This window comes from Arachis stenosperma, chromosome 4, assembly GCF_014773155.1.
Source record: "Arachis stenosperma cultivar V10309 chromosome 4, arast.V10309.gnm1.PFL2, whole genome shotgun sequence".
In the NCBI taxonomy this organism is placed as follows: Eukaryota; Viridiplantae; Streptophyta; class Magnoliopsida; order Fabales; family Fabaceae; genus Arachis; species Arachis stenosperma.
Window position 1 is genome coordinate 4,048,682 of NC_080380.1, and position 17,539 is coordinate 4,066,220.

General features: G+C 31.5%; 1 protein-coding gene and 1 long non-coding RNA gene across 2 annotated transcripts; one reads left to right on the forward strand and one right to left on the reverse strand.

Moving 5' to 3' along the window:
- The first annotated feature begins 9,491 nt into the window (after positions 1-9,491).
- On the forward strand, positions 9,492-13,615 carry LOC130976387 (KH domain-containing protein At1g09660/At1g09670). The gene is made up of 8 exons (XM_057901239.1): positions 9,492-9,650; positions 9,790-9,939; positions 10,594-10,679; positions 11,071-11,210; positions 12,158-12,301; positions 12,379-12,495; positions 12,796-12,939; positions 13,022-13,615. Exons 2-8 carry the CDS (start codon positions 9,833-9,835, stop codon positions 13,178-13,180), a joined length of 897 nt encoding a protein of 298 aa, XP_057757222.1. The 5' UTR covers positions 9,492-9,650; positions 9,790-9,832; the 3' UTR covers positions 13,181-13,615.
- A 1,590-nt stretch (positions 13,616-15,205) lies between these two features.
- On the reverse strand, positions 15,206-17,304 carry LOC130976295 (uncharacterized). The gene is made up of 3 exons (XR_009084640.1): positions 17,029-17,304; positions 16,013-16,283; positions 15,206-15,542 (listed from the first exon to the last, which is right to left on the reverse strand). It is a non-coding gene; the product is annotated as an uncharacterized LOC130976295 (long non-coding RNA).
- Between the last annotated feature and the right edge of the window lie 235 nt (positions 17,305-17,539).

A 17,539-nucleotide genomic window follows, 5' to 3' on the forward strand; every position in this document is an offset into this window, starting at 1 on the left:
TGTGTAACTTAAAGTTGCAGTGTTAAATTGTTAGAATTATGCAAGATATGATAGAAATTAGGGGAGAATATTATCGTTTTTGAACAGAAGAAGTCAGGGACTATTATATCTTCTGTTAAAATTGTCATAGATCATTTTATTCACGGTTAAAATTGACGGAATAAAAAATTTAAGTGACTAATGAAATTAATTGTTAAGAATTAATCAAATAATTAATTAATAATAAAAAAATCAAATAATTAATTTAAATTAAAAATTAAAATATTTAGTTCGAAATTTTGTTGGGACCAAAATAAATAAATATTCTTAAGTTAATATATAATATTTTTTTATCGTTACATTATTGATCGAAAAAATGAGACATTTTATATGAATGAGATAAATTAGGACTTTGGTTATGAAAATTTTGGTTCATATATTGCGAGTTTCAAATAAGTTCCTTGGAATATCTACAAGAAAAAATCAATAAAGAAGATGGTGAGGTTTTGATTTGGTAAAATTTTTTGAAAAGGTATTTGTGTTTTTTAAAAGTATAAATTTTTTATTTTGTATTTAGTAAATAAAAAAGATTATGTATTTGTGTTTATAGTTTTTAAAAGATCAAGATACTTTTAAAAATACTTAAAATAAAGTTTTTTAAAGTTGGCTTGTAATTTTCAAAATTTAAAAGTTTAATATAACTTCATATGTTAACTAATTTTTAAATTTAATTCTTATATTTATGTCTATTATAATATTTTTAAATTTTAAAAACTATTTTATCAAATATAATTAATATTACTTATGTTTATTAAAAATTATTTTTAATTTAATTTACTAAATATAAATATTACAACTTTTAAAAAGTATGAAAATGAGTTGAGAAAAAACTCATATCTAATCTTATATCTAGTAACTTGGTTTGTTGATTTTTTGGAACAGTTATTAACCTTGGGAACCAAGTTCCAATGATAACGGCTAAGATATATGTATGGGAACAATGTCACATACTCGGCACGTGATTTGGTGTTTCAAAATTATATAGAATTTTATTAAAAGAAAGAGAAAAAAATTTTAACTTTGTATATAGAATTTAGTGTTTTGCAATTAAGAAAAATAAGCATTAAAGTTCTATTTGCGACTTTGAACCTTTTTTATTTTATTGTTTTAATTTGAGTTTATTTTATTTTTGGGTGATATCAAATTATTACAAAATCATAACAAAAATAAAAAAATCAAAATTTAAAAAAATTAAAAGGGCAAAATATTTTTTTAGTATTAATATTTCAAAAGATTAAAATTTATTTTATTTAATTAAAAAACACAAATATTCTTTTATTAATGTTATTTAAATGTATTAAAACAAAAAAACATCATATTAAAAAGGATAATAAAAAAACTCTGCCATTAGTTACTTAAAAATATTTATGAATTTTTTTATTTTAAAAATCTAAAATTATATGTAGACTTTATAACGTAAAATAAATACGTCATATAAAAGAATGAATTTAATTATTTTTTTTATTTTAAAAATTAATTATTTTAAGCATTTTGTATCTTAATTTTAATTATTTATATTTAGATCATTCCATTACACTCAAATTTTATTTTTATTATACTATACATACTAAAATACATTTATGTTATGATTTTTTCCATATTTTGTATCTTCTTATTTAAACATCATTTCATAAAAGTAAACATAAATATATAATAAAAATTTTATTTATTTAAGTATTGTAAAGAAAATATTATTTACAAAAACAAAAACTATTCTTAAAATTATTATTGAAATTTAAAGGAAAAATTAGCATGATTTAAGCAATATATGCATTTTTTTGGGGGTAAAGCATGGGGCTAAGAGCCCAGAAAGAATTACAAAAATGAAATTAATCTGGGTAGAAACCCCTACGATCATCATTTAAAATGAGCTATAAAATAGATGAGAGGAGATTCACAAATTGAAAGTTTGTGAGACACCTAACTAGCGTTTGTTTTGAGGTATTAAGATAGAGATTGAGAGATTAAAATTCAGTATCATATTTGTTGGTTTAGAGACTGGTATTAAAATTTTTATCTCCAAAATTTTAGTATTTCAGTACCTCTAAAAAGTAGGGACACAAACTGAAACTTTAATAACATTTTTTACCTAAAATACCCTCATTTTAATTAATTAATTCCAATTTTACCTTTTATACAAATTAAATTAGAGTTTCATTCTTATTTCAATTTTTATATCTCATTTTGCACCAAACAGAATAATGAGATTTATTCCAATCTCTATCAGTCTCAGTTTTTTCGTCTCTGTCTTTTCATCAAATACTACCTTAAGACTCTCTCTAACCAATAAATACATACCTCTATTGCCTTCGCGACAAATGTGCCTAAATTCAATCACTCATTCTCTATTTATTAAAAATGACAAAATACAAGATTGAGACAAAAATATGTTTTTTGAAAAGAAATATAGGAATTACCACTAACTTTATTGAAAAAAATAAATAAAAACTTTAAATTTTAAAATATATATTTTTTTAAATTTAAAATCCGGACTGATCTCATTATCTTATATTAAAAAATAATATATAATTTATATAATTTTTATTTATCTTTAATCAAATTTCAATTATTATTTACTTATTTTTTTTCTTTTTCTTTTTATTTTTTTATTACAAAAACTTTTTTTCTTTTTTTTAGAAATTTAATTATAATTTAGTATTTAAATTAATGCAATATGATATAATTGATTTAAATTTAATCACAAAAATATACTTACCTAATCTATTTTAAATTGATCAAATTTAATTGGTTTAATTATCAATTTCTTCTAAATTCAACTCAAGCCAATCCGATTACAGCTTAACTTCATGGATTAAATAATATAGCTTCACGGATTAAATGATAATACCTAAAATGACAAAAGAAGACTAATCTAACAAGCGGCTTTCATGATATCTTGAACTGAATTTGCAATGGATTGAGCCTAATTATTGTTTCAGTGGCTTGAAGTGATTGGATGGCGTTTTGGGCTTGTGGAACTGGACATTGTTTGCAAAAAATTTTGCAAATTGTTAAGCTATAATTTCACCATATTTTTTCATTTGTGTCCGATCATAATTTTTCTTCAATACATTATGTCCAAATGAAATTCAATATACACTCGTTAATACAATACTTTCATACCTGACCAAAAAAAAAAACTTTCATGCCATGTGTACTAATTAAAATAACACTGCACAAATAAAATAATAAAAGTTATAATATTTGTGTTTATTACAAAATACAATATTTTCATACTATTGTTAAAAAAATTATTTTCATTAATTAACATTTTGATGACAGTGATAGCATTAAAAACATATTTATCTAAATAAATATGTTGAAATATTTATGTTTATTATAATAAAAAAATAATAAATATTTAAATTTGTCCCTAAAAAATTATTTATTTTTTAAATTAGTTTTCGAAATTTTTTAATTAAATTTATCTTTTAAATATTTTAAGTTAGTTACATTAGTTTTTCTGTCACTATGATTACTAATAACAATAAAATTTGTTAATATAACACATTAAGTAATACCATAATACACACATGACAGATGTAATTGGTTACTAACATGATTAGTTTATAAAATTAGATTAAATCAACTAAAAATTAAAGGTTTTCAAAGCCTCAAAAAATCTCTCCCAATTTAAAATTAATTTGATATAATTTCGTAAACTTAGATCTGTTATTTAGTACATGTAAAAACTTTCACATATTATGAGTTTGGCTTGAGAAGTGAAATTCTCTTATTGAGGTTTAAGTCATTGGCTTGTGTCTCCACAGGTGTTCACCTCCAGTCCGACCCGATAAAGGAATAAAAGCTCAAATTACATAAAGTGAAATTACGAAACGCGAAGTGTTCACACTTCACACACAATAACTAAACATATAAATACGAATAGAAAAAGACATAATAACATATATAAAACTTTGTAGATAGCTTCAAGATATACAAGGTAATAATTTAAGTAACAATATATATATATATATATATATATATATATATATATATATATATATATAAGTTGAAATACCAAAAAGAGGACTAGTCACAGCCTGTGGAATTTAGGCCGGCTAATCAAACTGAAATATAAAAGAGTTTTGAAGTTTAAAACAGCAACAACTTATCTTTCAAAGTTTTCAGGAATAAAGCCTCTAAGGCAACAGAATAAAATATACAAAAGATGAGAGAAAAACTACAGCATAAGCAAAGTAGAATAAAACATGAGAAAGATCATCCTCCACTCTGTCAACATATCCGCAAACTCATCGTGGTGGGTTGCAACCTGCATCTGAAAAACAACAACAATATATGGTATGAGAATTGGAGATTCTCAGTATGGTAACAGTGTCCATATATAAGATGTAAGGTTCCGGAGCGCTAAAGACAATCCTAGAACTTCACATCTATACAGATATTCAAGCTTAACAAAAATAAACAACTGAAACATAAACCATAAATAGTGTTATCTAAACTTAGGGAGATTTCTAATTAATACCAATCATACCGCTGTATCCCACAGTCTTTACTAACCTAACTTCCGTGTGATCCCATCGTCACCGCCTACCGAACCTCCTCAATCTCAGCAGAAAACACAGGCAATGCAAATAAGTAAAGTACATGTATAGCAAATAGAACAATTAGCAAGTAAACATGTGATTCATTTAGGCATAACAGAAATTAAGCAAAGCACACAAACAGGTAGAATACGCATATGATGAATGTTTTTCTTATTGGCTCGTGATATCACATGTCAGTTCATAAATGCCAATCCAACACATTCTCCCAGATGTAGCTTTCCTGCCACGCCCAGAGATATAGGCTCTGCACACTCATATAGCAGAGAAATCTGCCATGCTGGACATATAGGCTCCGCACAGTCGCACATTCATGCGGCAAGGAAGGAAACAACAATAACTGTCTCATCATAAATCATTCCAAAGATATGGTGTTGAGTACACTATTGCAGCAGAAAAACTGCTACGCTGGGGATATAGGCTCTGCATACTCATACAGTAGAAAAAACTGCTAGCCGGAGATATAGGCTCCACACACTCCCATATAATCCAATAAATTCATCATTCCTGTCCAAGTTCTCAACTCATCATAACCATTATCGGTTTCCAATTTCTCAAATTCATCATAAGCATTCCCATTTCTCAAAAATCTCTTCAACCATATACTTCACAACTCAGCCTTCACCAATTCAAGCTAGGATTTACACGGACCTTCCAAATCTATGTCACCAGCTCTAAACTCATAACTAAAATACCCTTTTTATTCCTTTATTGTTTTCTCCCTTAATCCAAGACCCTAAAACTGGCAAAAAAATTTTAAACAAGTGTTACGGAAGTTTGTAAGCTTGTCGGGGAGGTAAAACGGCTAAAAACAAGGTTTTCATTGAAAAATATGATAGTGTGCATACGCATAGGGTTGTGCGTACGTACGCCTAGAAGAGTTTTATCAGCTTGTGCGTGCACACAACGTGCAAATTTCACAGAATGTGTGTGCGCACCAGAGTGTGTGAGCACTCTCAACAGTAAGCATATCTCTGTGTGTGCGTGCGCACCTGAATTGTGCGTACGCACGTTTTCTGAAAATCATAGGGTGTGCGTATGCACAAATAAAAATGTGGCCCCTATTCAGAGCACACGCACAGTAGTGTGTATGCGCACAAACCAGAACCTACAATTTCAGCAACATCACATAAATCAGATTTTTAACACTAACTTCCAACGATCATATCTTTTTCTACAAATTTCTGATTTATATAAAATCTATACCGTTTTAAAGCTTTTTGAATTAGCTTTATTTGATATAAAATTCAATCAATTTGAAAAGATGTAGCTCAAGATATGATCCACCAAAATTGGACTAAAACCCATTTTTAACAAAAACCTTAAAGACTCAATTTCACCAAATCTCTCAATTCTAAAACCAATTATTCACAACCCAACAATACCAAAATCACTCAAGAATCCATACCAAATATTTCTCAACCATATCAATCATCTAAACTATTTAATACTCACTTCATCCAACTCTAAATTCAACCTAAGTTTACATCAGATACCAACCACAAAATTCAAAATCCAAAAAGATACCAAACTTTGAATCTTTCAAATTCACAAGTTTCATTCATTTCAACCATACCAAAACTCAATCTTACTCATTCCTACACATTACCAATGACACTTCTATCATTATTCAACCACACCATACTTAAAGCATTTAATTTCAAATCCTCTATTTCTCCCACAATTCCTACTCACAAACCTCCATTCTCATCATCCATCCATCCAACATCAATAAATCACATATACACATCATTCCAAACCATCACAATTATTGCACATTTACTTATTACCATAAATTCCCATAATCCTCATGATTCCTCATTATAACCAATCACCATCAATACTCACCGACACTAACAATTTCCAACAATCATCATCAACCACAATAATCAATAACAACTAATAATTAACATCAATTCAATTCTATCCTAAGGTCTACTAGTCTAAGTGTTCAGAAACATTACATATTACATAAAAGAAACCGAAATTATACCTTAGCCGATTCTCAAAATGCACCACACACCAAAATAAAGCCACCAAACTCGATCAAAAACCTCAAACCAACTCCAACAAACACCAAAACTCAATCTAACATCATAAAACATACCAACATCAAACCTAAGATTCACAAAACAACTAAATACAAGGGTTTAGTGAGACCTTACCTTACCCAACGAGATTAGAAGCAAAACCCAATAATATTCCAATGCTAGATCACCCATAAACAAACGAAATCACAAAATCTACTCAAAAACCATAACAGAAAATACACAAAAGTTAGGGTAGAAAACTGGAGCTTGAGTTTTAAAATCTTACCAATAAAACTTTGTTAGAAATGACGGGTTCGACAAGAGCTTTGCGTGGCTGAAAACGACTTGTCAATCGGAGTTCCAGATCAAAAGTTATAAAGCTTTGAAGGAGGAGGTGAATAGTGAAACCAATCTTCTCTTCTCTTCCTTACGAGCGCCCATTTTCTTATTTTGGGGTGAAAATGAGCTGAAATGCTCATTTAATGAGCATATATATGTTGCATTTTGGGCTCGGTTTGGATCCGGTCCAATCTATTAGCATTTTAGGTCCGTTTGGCTCACTTTGGGCCAAAATTTTTAAGGTTAATGTCCGGTTTTCGATTCTAAATTATTTTTGTCTTTTCAAAACAATAAATTCAATTTTCAAAATCTCATTTTCCAAAATACGCGGTACCGAACAGATTAGAGTCGGTACTGCCGGCTTAAGCACCGGTACGCATTTTTATAAAAAATTTTCGAAAAAGATACATTTTCCAATTAAGAAAAATTCATTGAAATCAAATTTTACCTTTTTATTTTCAAAATATCATTTCTATATTTTTGAACCGACTCCGGACAGTTAAAAATTATTATTTTGTTAAAACGGTTATACGTGAAAATTCCGGTTCTTACATAAGTACTGTTTTGATCCCTAAAATTTAGGGTCAATATCAAAATCGTCTCTAACCTTATTTTGGATTTAAATTCGTCCCTAACATTTTATTTGGTATTAAAATCATTTTTTTTAGTATTTTACCCTTCTTTCACTAAACCTACACTCTCCCCTCTCTAACTCTAAACCCTATCTTCTTTACTCCACCGTCACAACACACACAGCTTCTTCTTATCTTCTTCTTTTCTTCTTCTTCTTCTTCTTCTTCTTCTTCTTCTTCTTCTTCTTCTTTTCTTCTTCTTCTTCTTCTTCACACACAACCATCACAACACACACAGCTTCTTCTCCATCACTGTAACACGCTAACTTTTAGTACCTCATGATCGTACTAAAAGTTCGAGCGCTACTTACCTCTATTCCTTTATTTATATACTACGTTTATTCAATATTGAGTATTCGCGAATACGAACTGAAACTCTTATTAAGAAAACAAAAGGTCTTTACTTTAAAACCGAAACCATACCTTGGCCAATTAAGAGTTTTAAAGTAAAGACCTTTTGTTTTCTTAATAAGAGTTTCAGTTCGTATTCGCGAAGACTCAATATTGAATAAACGTAGTATATAAATAAAGGAATAGAGGTAAGTAGCGCTCGAACTTTTAGTACGATTATGAGGTACTAAAAATTAGGGTGTTACAATTACACACAACCGTTTCTTCTTCACCTCGACGATGCGGCGACCTCCAAGTGTAGCAGCGGCCAAAGGCGACCTTCACCTCGACGGCGCGGCAATCTCCAAGAGCAGCAACAGCCATCAGCAACCTCCACCCTGACGGCGACCTCCAAGAACAGCAACGGCGACCTCCATGCTTTTTATAAGATATAGTTTCATGTTTTTTGTTTAAAAAAATATGAATTTGTTGTTGTTGTTAGATTTAAAGAATTTGATGTTATTCATCACAATTTCTAATTTCTTAATTTTTATTGTTGGTTTTGTTTTTGTTCTTATTTCTGGATTGCTGTTATTTTTTTTGTTTTTTAATTTCTTGTTTTTTATCTGATTTTTGTTATTGTTCTTGGTAATTAAATTTATAGATTTTTTGTTTTTGTAATTAGAGATTAATTTGGGTATTTTTAATTCTTGTAATTGAATTTTGTTAATTGTATTTAAAGATTTGAAGTTTTGAGTTTTGTTAATGGAAGAAGAATTTGTTCTTCTGGAAGAAGAATTTTGATTTTGACCCTAAATCTTAGGGACTAAAACAATACTTATCCCTTTTAAATATTATAATTTTACAAAATAAAAAAATATTTTATTTTATTAATTATTAACATAAAAATATTAATATTTATTATATTAAGTTGTTTAATAAATTTTAGTTTTATTCTTATTTTTAGTCTCTAATTATTTATTTAAAGAACAAAACAATCATTTATATTTCTAAAATTTATATTCAATCTCTAACTATTTAAATAATTAATCTAATTATTTAAACAATTAAAAATTTTATTAAATTAATGATTTGAAATTATAAAAAATAGAGAAAAATTTTAAACATTTATGACAATTATTTTAAAAGACAACGAGTCTTTTAATAAAAAAATATTTAATCCATCTTCTGAGATTTATTTTTATAGAATTGATTAATCTTGTAGTAATATTTTTTTATATTTTTTTGACACAAGAATTAATCAGTTCCATAAAAATAAAATTCAAAAATTAAATTTGACATTTTGTTTTTGTTGAAGACCTCCTAATTCTTACGAAATAATTATCAAAGGTCGAATTGAGTATTTACTCTAAAAAATACTTTATTTTTTGAACAAATAGCAAAAGACTGTAAAGGATATTTAGTTTTGAGGGATGAAAATTAAATGGCGCACACACACGTGACACATGCTATGATGAGTGGGGAAAAAATGAAAACAGCGGAAGGCAAATAGAGAAGATTGGGAATGCGGTAAAAGATTGGAGAGTGAAGAGTGAAGAGTGAAGAGTGAAGAGTGAAGAGTGAGTTGGTAAGTGATGCTGTGAAATGAAATATAAAAGGCCCACCACCCCCATCCCTACCTTCCTCTCTTCCTCTCTTCTCTCTTGCCGCTGCCGCTTCTCCTCCTCCTCCCCCTCCTAAGGGCTTTGCCAACGGTAACCGTCAACCTCGTCCCTTCTCCTTTTCTTTATTTCTTTTTAATTTCGTCACGCGGAATTCGTGTCCACTTTCCCCTATGGTTTGTTATGTAACTAACTAACTAACTGAGGTGTGTGGATTGACTTTGAGGTGCAGAGAGAGAGAGAAAGAAAGATAGAAAGAAAAAGAGTGAGAGTAGATGGCAGAGAGGATCCCATCTGGGAGTTATTTTCAGTACCCTCCTCCAGCAGTTCCTCCGTCTCCAATTAGGTCATCATCTTCTTCCATTCCTTCAGATCGAGAGAGGTAAGCTTCCATTAATCTTATTTTAAAATCTGCAATTCAAACAAGGCTTCATTAATTACACTCTGCTCTGTGTGCCTTCACTGTTAATGTTGCAATTCGCATCACGGAGAGAGTAGAACATAAATTTGCTTCACTTGAGTGACTTGACGGTAATTGCCATCGCTTAATCTTCTACTAACTATTCATCAGCTCCTTTGTTGGAGATTCACTAATATAAAGCATGAGCCTAGACTGAGTCTTGGATTGGAGTCACTATTCACTAATTGCCATGGCTTAATCTTCCATATACTTCCTTGGCACATCTTTTTTACCCGTTTTACCTGTTCCGTTTGATCTCTGGGGTGTAGGAGCGATTATTCTTGCTTCTGCAAGTCTAAAAGTGACTATTACTTGTTTATGAATGGTGTGTTTGGAAAACTTATCCAAACAGGCTGCAAAAATTCAAGGAGAAGAAAAACAAGTAGGTTACTAACTTAATGGGGTTGCATAAACAAATACGCTCAATGTCAGTATGTGAATCAATGAGATCCAATATTTAATTAAATTGTATTGATAATATTGGTCGGAATGGTCGTAATTTGTAATTCTCAAGTATAATCTACTTCTGCATTGTGCGGCCGTATGGATGCATAATTAATTGCTGAGAAATTGCAGATATTTGTCTGAATTACTGGCAGAGAGGCAAAAGTTGGGACCATTTGTGCAAGTTCTGCCACAATGTACAAGGCTCTTGACTCAAGGTTTAAAAATCACCTAACCATTCCTATAGCAGTAGTTTCTTTGGTTTCTAATTTATAGATATCTTCACAATATGATATTGTCATGACTCCTTGATCCCAAATAGTTACTTCTATAACAATGTGAATAATATCTTAACAATAGTAAAGGGAAAGATAGATAAGTAACCAACCATGAAATCATGAATGATAGAAGCGATCAAATCGTTTGCTAGGATTGTTAGTTTCATGTCTATTTGGTGTTTCCATGTAAACAATCACTCTTTAGTGTCATTTATTTGTGCATACTATTCATTTGCTAAACTTGGTGGCTTCCTTAAAAGAGCCCTGCTTATACCACTTTTGCTGTTGTAAGTTTTTCTAGTTTATCTCAATATGTACTGTGGCATTACAGAAATCAGACGGATATCAGGCTTCAATCAAGGTTTCATGGATCATGAAAGACTTGAGCCAGATAGTCCATTTAGATCCTTAAGTCATCATCCAATTAGTAGGCCTACGGATCTGGAGGGATGGCCTACCATACCAATAGAGGTACTGCTTAGTCATTGATGCTAGTAATGTCAATCAAATAATTCTCGAATCTTATTATTTCACTGCTATAATGCGTATCTCCTTTATGTATTTTTAATTGATATTTTACTGTACCTGTGCTTTTTAAATGAGCTTACTTAATATATAAAGCTGGAATTCAACTTCAAAGCTTATTTTTGAGAAACGTGTTTCATGCATTCGAATGCGCTAGTGCAACTTGTTTGTGTGCATTTCATCACTGAAAGCTTCAAGATCGTGCCATTTTGGTGCATGACATGTCAAAGAACTGGGAAGTGGTACTTTGATGGGCATTATTTTAAATTTCTTAGTTATTCCACATTTAATCTGTATTAGAAATCAGAAGCGTATGTTTTTCATTTCTCTTAATCTGCCTAGCACCAGCCCATATACTTTCAATCAGCTAGGTAACAGTTAGAACAAACTCACTGTAGCTGTTTCGCTAGATTTTGGCTCCATTTTCATGTCTTTTTGGTTACCACATGATGGAATCATATCACATATTCATATATCCCTTATGCACTGAAGCTTAAAATAAGTTTTTGTTTTTGTTTTATTTTTTATTTTATCATGCTCATTACATGATTGGATGGATAGTTCCGGCAGTCTGCTAGAGATGGGAAATCAGGAAGCATGTAACTAAACTGATGAATATGGATATGAGATGTCAAATTTGTGCAGAATCTCATCAGTTAGCTTTCTGCATGACCTCTACTCGCAGTCAAACATTAATCAAGGAGTGCAAAAATCTCAGATTCTTTGGCTTATTAACTGAAATGCTAAATTTCTTGTAAATGGGCAATTAACAGTGAGATGACAATTTTTTTGGAATTGTGAGGGAACTTGGTAGCAAGTCAGATTGGGCTGTTATCACAATTTTAATTATAAAATAGGGAGTGCTCAACAATGTGAATTTGTTGCAAGTGCAGGACAATGGAAATCTCCAAAGAATGGCATCATTTCAAACACCACCAATGGGTTGGCCAGGAGCGCAAGGAGTTCCTGCTACACCTGTAGTTAAGAGAGTTATCAGACTTGATGTCCCCGTAGACAAATCCAAATGTAAGTCAAATGTTCTTCAGTTTTTGCTTACCGGTTTACAATTTCTTTTCTATATCAATTAATAGTTTCTTGATTAAAATCTCAGCAGTATAATTTTGTTGGCCGAATTCTGGGGCCTCGTGGGAACTCGTTGAAAAGAGTAGAAGCCATGACAGAATGTAGGGTTTACATCAGGGGCTGTGGCTCTGTGAAGGATTCTATCAAGGTAAAGTTGGTATAACTGTGTTTTGCTCTGAGTTGATTCTTTTCTCAGTTGTTTCACCTTGGTATCTTGCATTTGACGTTCCTCCCCCAATTTACGCTATTCCTAGCACTATTCTTTTGAGTTTTCATAGTAAGGGTGTGAAAATTTGTAGTCGGGTGAAAATATGTTAGATTAGATTCATGAGAATTCACATGGATCTATTACACAAAAAATTCACCTGCTAACTAAAACACCACCATATAAGTAAAAGGGATCACACACAGTATGCCATTTTTCTTGATTTACAACTTTTCTTCATAGGAAGAGAAGCTTAAAGATAAACCTGGATATGAGCATCTTAAAGAGCCATTGCATGTTTTGGTGGAGGCAGAGTTTCCAGAAGATATAATTGATAATCGCTTGGATCATGCTGTGAGGATACTCGAAAATCTTCTGAAGCCAGTGGTATAAATACATTTCTTATAGTTGATCACTTTAATTGTGCCTCGCTCTCTGTGTCTCATGCTGACCATTGCTAACCTGCCAGGATGAATCCCTGGATCACTATAAGAAGCAGCAATTGAGGGAGTTAGCCATGCTCAATGGTACTTTGAGGGAGGAAAGTCCAAGCATGAGTCCAAGCATGAGTCCGAGCATGTCGCCTTTTAACAGTACTGGAATGAAGCGAGCCAAGACAGGAAGATGACCCCGACATGATGACTATGGATCATGACCCTACAGTTTTCTCAATCTAAATTATTAGCATCTGATCTCTTAGAGTTTTTGTGATGGCCTTTTCAGTGTTATTCACCGGAGACACCTTCGGGGTTGAGCCTCCTCAAGCAGCTTGTTGGGATGACAGATGGTTTTCCACTCAATTTAATTGACCATTTCACCTTGGCTTCTATTCTTTCGTGTATTAACCTCTAGAACATTGACCCTCATTTTGCTGTTGTGTATTAACTAATTTGCAGGTGCTATTCCATAGATTCCCCTTCCCCTCTTTCTTTTGCTTTATTTGTTTTTTCCCCCCTTCAATTTGTCAGATCATTAGATTACATACTATGCCTATTTATAAATATGCATGGTATTGAGTATTGACTCTCAAACTAAATAAAACAAGTGGAGTGTTTTGATTGTATTGCAATTGCAACATGATTTTTTCTTTTTTGACATCTGCTTTGTAATTGTAAGTTTATTTATGCTATGAATTACGATGGCCAAGTGGTGTACTGAGAGTCGCTTAAGCACCTATGGCAATTAGTAGTCGATCTTGGTTATCACATGTTTGGAGTTTGGACTAATTTTAGTCTACTTCTCTAATACCATTTATGTAATGGTGATTTTCTATATTTTAATTGTTTATATCATTTTTTATCTTTTGTTCTTGCGCAGGCTTTCAAATTCTTTGTTTTAAAGTTGTTTGAACGAATAATTTTTTAACAAGGAACAAATGGAATAAATCAAAAGGGTATTTGAATTTGGTCTCATTTTTATCCAATTCTATTTTGTTGCTTCCCAACTAAATTTGTATGTTGATGCAGTCTAAAAAGAGAATGCGAAGAGAACTTTTGAGAACAGGCGAATGTGGGGAAGACACGGATGTGAGTGAATTCCCAATCTCCCACACAAGAAAGTGCAAATGTATAAATTTACATAAAACCATGAGAAAAAATTTGGGAGAAAAAAAAAAATCTGACTGAAGGGTAGCAGTTAAACTGCATAATACATCAAAATATTTAAAAATTAAAATAAATTTATGGATTTTAACTGTAACCTACTATCTATCCTTATCTCTTTGAATATATTTTCAGCTGAGACTATTCACGTTTGTTTGCTCAGCAAGACTTATAGAACCATTGCCAGGTTCTACATCCATGGACAAAGTTGGGTCTTTCTTCTCTCTCAAAAGTCAAAACAACACCAACTTTCAGAGTGAACTCTCACTAACGATACAATTCCACCATAGATATGCATTTTTGTCTTAAGACTTGCTCCACTTATGTGTTTGATTGTTGAGATGTAGAACACATTCATTTTTTACTAGTTTTAGATATATGATCTTTTCTGAATTTGTAAGTGCTGTTTAGCGTCTCATGAAGTTTTCTTTCTTGTCCTAAAAAGAGACGAAGGATGAGTTTACAATGTGAGTATTTAAAAAAAAAAAAAAAGAAAATCAATTATGGTGAATAACTACTCACCAGTCACCATGACAATTGATGTGTTAGTCTCCTAATTTTCTATTGATTAATAGTGTAAGGATATTTTGCACTGTGTGAATAAACTACTAGAATGCAGAAACTTTGGTATGCAACACCAATACATAAGGTTAAATTTCTGGCCCCGCAAAAAGAAAACAAGGTTTAATTATTTTGTCGGTCCCTATAATTTTACTGAATTTTCAATTAGGTCTCTATACTTTTTTTTCCAATTAGATCCCTATACTATATCAGATTTTGTAAGTAAGTCCTTCCCGTGACAAAAACGTTGAAATTAACGGAATATTCTGTTAAACTATACAGAATGTTCAGTAAAGTATTAGACATATTTGGTTTGTTTAACAGAATATTCTGTTAATTCCATCGTTTTTGTCACAGTAGGAGCTTAATTACAAAATCTGATATAGTATAGGGACTCAATCAAAAAAAAAAATTATAGAGATCTAATTGAAAATTCAGTGAAACTATAGGGACCGACAGAATAATTAAACCAAAAAACAAAGGAGACAAGATTCAAGTGAAGCCTGCAGTCTGGAATTTTACCAAAACCTTCAACATGTCAAGACTACAATATCGTACATATAACATATCAACAGATTTCAGATGCACTCTACAAGACTCATCCAATCACTTTGTGCAAAGTTAGCCTTTTTTACCTATACTATTTAGATAAATAAATTCTACGAAAAAATTAAAAAAGAAAAAGGGGAAAAAATCGAATAGCATTACAAACATTGAATTGTGGTCTTCTGCTCTTTCTTCCCCAGCAAGTCCAAACATTGTCATATGCATCTTGGCAAATGGCTATGCAAGGAGCGAAAAATTCACAATAAGCAATCTCACCTAAGCCTGCAATATGAACATTTAAATAGAATCATGACATGATTAGCATCAATGTGTAATGAACAAATAACCCACTCACTCCCCCTCAAGCCTCAAATATATAACTAAATAAACAAAAGCTTAGGAAGTTGTTATTTCTAAACATCGAACAAACTATCTCATTTCCAATTATTAGCACAAAATCAAAATATAAGGAGCATTAAGAATCATTGAAAAGCATTAAACAACAGTAACATTTAGATGCTAAGTAGGCAGTAGTCTTCCCAGCTGCATGGATAAGAATTAGGAATAGAATGCTTCAGATAACTTGAAAAGTAAACTTGTTCCATCAACTACCAATGAATCTGGAGAATATTTGTTGCAGAATTGTTATTTTAAAGAGGAGTGGAGTTAATTCTGATCCCCAACAAGTTGGGCCGTATGCAACACCTATATCAAGTTCGTATCGTGAAAAATATGAAGGAATAAATACAAACCTGCATTACAATCATGGGAAGATGCAAAATGGCGAAGGTCAGTCTCTTAGGCCAAGCTCAAGTTCTAACTCATCATCCTCTTCAAACAGTTTCAGAAGACGGGCATATTGCTCTTCTCTTTTCTTCTTCCGCCACAATTTGAAAAGTAAAAAGGAGAGCAAAGAAAACACCACAAGCACAATCAATATAATAGCAATCAGAGAACCGGTGCCGCGGACATTTGCTGCTGTCGTTTTATCATCTTTAGAATTAGGCGAATCATCACAAAAGCCTGAGAAGTACACACACCCAATGGAAAATCATATACTCTAGTCTGTTGTGGAAAAACAAACTGATCATGATTCATGATAGAAAGCAAATTACAGTTGCTATGCTTTGTGCACAACAGGCACACTGAACAACAAACACTATCAAGAAGCGCGAAAATGCCATCAGACGCACACATACTCGGTTCCCTTTTTGTCTATCACTCAGGAATTTTGGAACATTCATCACTCAATGACAGCAGGGAAGCCCAGTGCCATTGCACAAGCATCTCATGTTAAGCATGGTGAGGACTGCACCCTAAGCGTGTAATATAGGAAATCTAATTTGACACAAGCGGGTGATTCCACTTCTTGAACCCATGACTTTGAGCTCACACGCTCCAAGGGCCAAGGCTACCTTCAGGGTCATTGAGTTATGAATGTACCAAAATTCATGAAATTTCAAACTGACATATTAAAGATCTGGTGCTTATTGCTTCAGACAAATGCATTGAATTGGATATAGATAACAGTAAAAACTGAAAAAGGCATAGCTTCTAAGTCACAATAGAGCGTGAGACTACGATTTTTGTTTTTCCCTTTCCTATATACTATACCACGCATGAATTTCAATTTCTGATAACAAATTTGAGAGAGACATAACAAATGCGAAAACTGAAACAGGTTAAACCTATACTAATTTGCACTAACCTATGCTATTATGAATGTGCCAAAAAAAAAAATGGTATCTTTGAATTCATGGAAGCGAACCTAGAAAGAATTGGAAAGTGCAGGCAACGAGGAATACGAGGAAAGTGTAGGATCTGCTTGTTGGGATCGCAATCATCTTCAGCTTCAGCTTCATCGAAAAAAAGAGAGTGAGATATGATGCGATCTGGTTTCAATCCGAAAAAGAGAAAGATGAAAACGATGAAATATTGAAATGAACTCTGCCAATTTCAATTTGGATTTTTTTTTTTTTGGACTAGAATATGGGGATTTTTTTTTATATATAATAATATTTTGAAGTTGGGATCTTCTTCTACTCGAGCAAGTAGTTACCAACAATGCGGTGAATGCACCGTCAAGTTGATGGCACATTTTTTAAATATAAATATAAAGAATTTAATTTTAATGTATAATTCAATTGATTTTATATTTATATATCTAGATAAATTTAAAATGAATAATTTATTTTTTAGGGTAAAAAACCATTATAAGCCAATGCCATCTCAAATTGACGTATATAAGCCAAACTGAAAATCGTTTCAATAAAGCGCAA

Bases quoted from the DNA above. Each gene is read 5' to 3' on its own strand.
- LOC130976387 (XM_057901239.1), top strand. From the start codon at position 9,833: ATGGCAGAGAGGATCCCATCTGGGAGTTATTTTCAGTACCCTCCTCCA. The intron at 9,940-10,593 runs GTAAGCTTCCAT...GAGAAATTGCAG, and splicing joins ATTCCTTCAGATCGAGAGAG to ATATTTGTCTGAATTACTGG. The intron at 12,302-12,378 runs GTTCTTCAGTTT...AAATCTCAGCAG, and splicing joins AATCCAAATGTAAGTCAAAT to TATAATTTTGTTGGCCGAAT.